At 35.1% G+C, this 6000-nt stretch overlaps 1 protein-coding gene across 1 annotated transcript in view; it reads right to left on the bottom strand.

The window, feature by feature from the left end:
- LOC135083884 (neuropeptide F receptor) overlaps nt 1-2511 on the bottom strand; it is an 88877-nt gene extending 86366 nt beyond the window's left edge. The window contains exon 1 of the mRNA XM_063978632.1: nt 2110-2511. Coding sequence (XP_063834702.1) covers nt 2110-2130 — 21 coding nt within the window. The 5' untranslated portion in view covers nt 2131-2511. The remainder of the gene's footprint in view (nt 1-2109) is intronic.
- Between the last annotated feature and the right edge of the window lie 3489 nt (nt 2512-6000).

Genomic DNA, 6000 nt, shown 5'->3' on the forward strand with positions numbered 1-6000 from the left:
AATCATAATCAATCAAATAGTCGTCATAGGTGGTACTTCAAAAACTGAGTCTGGAATAAATTCCAAAGCTAAAATCCAAAGCTAAAATATTCCACGTCACGGTACTACGCGATTTCCACAAAATCTGGGTAAATAATGAAAAGAGGGAAACATGACAACTTGACATTATTTTTAATGATCCCATCCTTGTTGGTTTAAGCGTTGTCAGTTGAAGAAAAACGAGTGACAGAATTTTGCTATTTTCGAGTGTTTTTACTGACTTTACGATGAAATAATTAGGTTATTTTGTTTTAATAAACCTCTTTCAATAAAGAAAAACCGTATTATTATAAAACAAATGATGAAAGATTCAAATTCAGACGTCAAGCCAAGTAGAATACGTAATATAAATTATTCATCTCTATCACAGAACAGACTTGAATATATTCTTGCCTCTACTCTTACTTGAGTATTCATCGGTAGACATTACGTTGTACGTACATTATCATATGGACCTTCAGAGTCTAGACTGGGTTTCAGATTTTCAGAACTAGCGGCCGCCCGCGACTTCAGACGCGTGGATCCCGTTTTACCCCCTTCATCTATCTTACGCGGTTTAGATTTTTTCATACAAATGTTTTTTCCCGCTAACTCCCGTTCCCGTGGGAATTTAAGGAATTCCTTTCTTAGTGCACCTCTACGGTACCTAAGCTACGTCCCTTCCAAATTTCAAGTGCCTAGGTACGTTTAGCCGTTTAGGCTATGCGTTGATATGTTAGTCAGTCAGTTTCTCCTTTTATATATTTAGATATTAAGAACGCAAAGGTATAATGACCAACTTGATCTTCACTGGTTGGGTTTCTAATGGCGGTCAAGCTGTAGATCCTGGCTACACAGGAGTTGCAGCGGTGGGAACGAGAGGTTGGAATAGTCCCGTTAACTTGATTTTGCAAACTACAAATAATACAAAAAAATTACACAATCTTCTTAGCGTTAATATTTTCAGTAGGTAGTCTGCGACTGTGTCAAAAAATGTAAGCCTACTTTTATTTTGCATAAAATAAATTGATATAATTAGGTATTCTCAATTACGTGACAACAGCTTCAGTACCTTTATTGATACAATTTTATCATTTTGATATAATTAATGCTATCTATTGTACCTTTTAAGGGACTATGTCATCTTATCTCTAAACAGCAAATCTTTTTTTTTTGAAAAATCTGTCACGACTAAGTACATAAGATGACCAGACATTTTAACTGTACTTTCGTCCCTACAATTTCCAAAGTACTTAAATATTTACTATGTTTCAACGAATAAAACACTAGTGAAGAGACATTTTCCTCCTTTTTCCTACTTTTCCCATGGCCATACTTTGGGGGTAACTAAAATAGGAAAAAATACTCGTACTATTTTTATTCTAACCATTTTCATTTTCATACCGGGCAGCATGGAAAGCATTGGGGGAGGCCTATGTTCAGCATTGGACGTCCTATGGCTGACATGATGATGATGATGATTTTCATGGTACCTACTCTGTCATAAATATTTGAGCTTTTAATAGATTACAATACGTAAAGTATTTAGATAGGTAAGTTTCTTTAGTGAATAGTTTAGTGTAAAATTCGATTTATCAAATCGAATTTAGATTTTTTAACGCTTTACTTTGTAAACTTGTGACGTTATTTTATAAGACAATGTCGCGAATTAGCATAGAAAGCTTCTATTTATTTTAATTTTAGACTGATAACTTGTTAATTAAAATACTTACTAATTAAGAAAGTGTATTATAATCTAGTCACATGATTTTGTTTAGATTGAAAAATTTCCACTAAGTAAATTAGGCAGTTACTTAGAGTTCATTACTAAGTTTTTTTGAATTGTATTGTTAGATATTGTAAGATTTTTGATGTAATTATTTAGATTTCGAAATTGTTTTAAGCCTAAATAATATAATTAGTGATAGTGAACATTTATAGCCAGTAAATATTTTGGCACATTAGTGAAAAGTGTGCGATAGCAGAGAAATTCTGTAATAAAACCGATAGTACAATCACAAAACTCGGAATTTGGCCTCCAAAATCATCTAAACTCGTGATAAAGATATCAAAAAATGACAGTGGACTTACCATATCATAATAAAAAGGCATCAGGGCAGTCAGTATCCGCCTTATGTGTAAGAAACATAACGTCCAGTTTACGTTGACACCGCTACACGATGGTTGACTGTTTGCCCAGAGCTCATTTTGAATGGTTTCTTCTAGTCCACCTATTTTGACTGATCACCACATTAACAATCATTTAAGAAAAAACACTGGCCACTTTGTTGTAAAATTAAAAAAGTTTCAAACTCACTGTTCTGAATAAAAACAAAACAAAACGTCACGACTTTTAAATTTGAACAGCGAATGATTTACTTTTAAATTGAAATATGGATCGGCTTTGGTTTGAAGAAAAGAGGTTCGTAGCGAAACTTTTCGACGTATCGGGAGGATTCAGTGGAAATTGGCGCGCGTCCGTTCCCGCCAACGTTTCGGTTCTAACTGACGAATCCTAGCACCGCTGGTTATCGTTTTCAGTAGTGAGAATTTTCTTTTACTTTTACGTTGACAAGATAAGTTCTTGTATCTGCACTCTGACAGTACATTTGTAAAGGGCTAAAGAACAAGATTGTTGGAGAAAACGAAAATGTAATAAAACGTTTTCGGTCTGGTACTTGCGTGAGTGAGTTAAGAAACAAATAAAACGAATTAAACTGTCTCGTTCATTTACATTTAATTTACATTATTTACTGATGCATTAGGAATTGCCTTTGACGTTTCATTAGAAGCTTGAAGATACATTCGCGACTGTAATGAAAACTGAATAATACAATACTCTTTGTAAAGAAGGACTTACTTTTTTATCTGTGTCTATTGTCTAAGAAAAATAATAACTTTAAATACTTTATCAACCTTCTTTTATTCACTTCTTACGTTTCTGTGCTTTAGTAGCCAACTGGCTGGAAATATGACGCTGTTAATTAAAAAGAACGAAGAACCAGTCTTTAGTAAAACCTTTTTAAACATTGTGTGCGTTAGACGCATTCAAAATAAAACAAAAGGCTATCGTTGCACATTAAAAATAATTTGTTACATTTTATGCATAGATGAATTTTATTGATTCTCTAAGCATTTTATGTCATTTCAACCCAACTTACTTACTTTTATAAGAGTAGGCGCACACCGTTGATTTTTCGTCGGCCGATAGTTTAGTCGGGCAGTTGATCAGTATGGGCATGTATGGGAGTGCGCCCACTACGCCGATTCGATTTGGCCGATTCTTCATACAAATTAAAATCGGGCACAACTATCGGCCAACTAAAAATCAACGGTGTGCGCATACTCTAATGCTGCAAAATAGTCCGTTACTCATACATACAGTGTATTAGATTGATTTGATGTCGAAGGTAGCAGGAAAGCGCTGGACGCAGGCCGCTACCAACCGGGTAACATGGAAAGCATTGGGGGAGGCCTATGTTCAGCAGTGGACGTCTGAGATGATGATGATGATGTCGATCGTAACTGTCAACATTTGCAAACGTTGATTAACTTGGAGTGCAAGTGTGGTGGTGTTCCCTGGCCGATGATGCACATGATGTCGTGTGCTACGTGCCCAAACAACTGCACGCGGTGTTACCCGCGGTAAAATATAGCCTTTGCTTTAGTCCAGGGTGTCAGTTAACTCCATACCAAATTTTATTAAAATCGCTCCAGTCATTTAGACGTGAAGAAGTAACAAACATACACACTCACAAACTTTCTTTTTATATTAGTGTGATTTATAGAAATATCATAAACAAGATATTATTTTTATTCTCATGTCAATCGTGATATAAATTGCGATACAATGGCAAAGGAAACGGGTCCAATAAGTCATTCCAGATTACAATAGTGACTATTTCTAGCGCTATTTCTTCAAGCACTGGCCCAAATTCATGGACTATATTGGTCGTATAGGTATATGTAGGTAAGTGTGACGTAGTCGTAACTACTATGGATGAGCTTATTTTTTGTTTTTATAAACATTATTATTATTGTGATTAGTTTTTGATTTTCAGACATTCCAACACTCACTATTCTCAGAGTAAATACAAATGAGTAGGTCATCTTCATAGAAACGCACGAGCGCGGTTTGTATGTGAGCGTGCCATATACGTATGCGCGCCGCTTCTATGAATACGTTTCTATGAAGATGACCTACTCATTTGCATTTACTCTGCTATTCTTCTAAATGATGAAATTCTTCTTCTGATTAATTTCGTTGCGGGTCCAATGACAGTTCACAAACCCCGGGACAAACTTGACCTTCACTGGTTGGGTTTTTATTGGCGGTCAAGCTGTAGATCCTGGCTACACTGGAGTTGTAGCGGTGTTGTCTGCATCTTTGACTGAGTGAAAATCAGTTTTTAACAGAAGTAGATATCGTAAGCTTTTATGTTATTCTGATGTTAAAAAAATAGGTACTGTAGTTTCATCAAAATAAATTCAGCAGTTTTTGCGTAAAGGGGTGCATAATATCAATCCTCATTCATTCTTAAATTATTTGTAGGATCTTGTTTAAACATAATTATTATTTTAAAATAATAAAATCGAAAAGTCTGGGATGCCCGCAGATTTTTGTACGTTCTCTTATTAACCCTCCGTGTACGAGGTGACTAAAAGTTACGTCCCGTACCAGGTGGGGTATGACATACCCCAATATACAAAGTGAAAAAACTTTCATTAAAATTTTTTTTAGGTGGTATTTAATATTTGAGTATTTCTCAAAAAAAATGTACATTTTGAAAAAAAAAAGTGTGCTTTGAAACAGTTCAAAAGTTTTATATAATTATAAATCATCACACAAAAAAACACACACACAATTTTGAAGGATGAATATTAATCTTTAAGATAACGAAGAATTATAGCTATAATCCTACTTATTACCAAATATTTAGATATTTTAAAAATAGTCCTTTTTTACCTTTCATACAAAAACCTGTTTGCCACCCTAGCTTTTTCATGTATTTTTGTTTCATAAAATGCGATACGTAACTAAATTATTGTAAATTTCTTAGTATTATCGTTCTACAGTAATCGCAGTTTCTGTATCAAATTGATTTTCTATGGGGTGTCATAATGAATTGGCAATTTAAAGCAAAAAAACAAAATGAGTCGCTCTCATTTACTATTTCGACCCCTCACGCGATCTGCCGCGGGAAGGCGCTACTGCGTGAAGTGCCCCCCCCTTCCCGCGGGAATAAAAAAAAAATACCTATGCGCATTTTCCCTAATATAGCTTTTCAGTATTACCGTTACATACTATCGAGTCACATTTTTGGAATCTGGATAAAATTACCCGTCTTTTGGTGTAACTTTTAAGGCTAACAAATATATATTTTAGGTACAACACTTACTTGAAAAAAAAGATTCGTTATTTTTGTCACTTTTTGTGATTGCACTTGATTCACCTTCAAAATTAAAAGCAATGTTATATATTAACACTTATTTCCAAAGTTAATCACATTATACACGTTTTTTATAAAGAAAAACACACTTCCAAAGCATCTAAACGATAAAAAACATCCATCTTTTTCACTACCCAGACGGGCACCGCGGAGCGCGTCATCTTCAAACACAGACTGAGAAAAATTTGGTTGAAAAGCAACCATAGTGGCTAGAAAATATAGCTATCACATTCATACTTAAGCATTATTACTTTCGTGCGAAAGAAACAGAACTATATTTTTTAAATGACAGGGTCCCGAACTCGGACAAGTGATTTGCGGCGGGAGCCGCCGCAGATCACTTTAGAGCTTCGTGAATTACGTGTGCTCCCGCCGAAGATCGCTTGAGAGGTTTCACTCTTTAGTTACGATTTATTTCTACTTTCCCATGGTTTCTGAACAATTCCGTATTTATTTTACACGGACAACAATAGCTGCACTCTGAATGGCTGTTGGCCTGACGTCTCCGCCATAACATCTATCGCAAAAATTA

The sequence above is a fragment of the Ostrinia nubilalis genome, chromosome 24 (genome assembly GCF_963855985.1).
Source record: "Ostrinia nubilalis chromosome 24, ilOstNubi1.1, whole genome shotgun sequence".
In the NCBI taxonomy this organism is placed as follows: domain Eukaryota; kingdom Metazoa; phylum Arthropoda; class Insecta; order Lepidoptera; family Crambidae; genus Ostrinia; species Ostrinia nubilalis.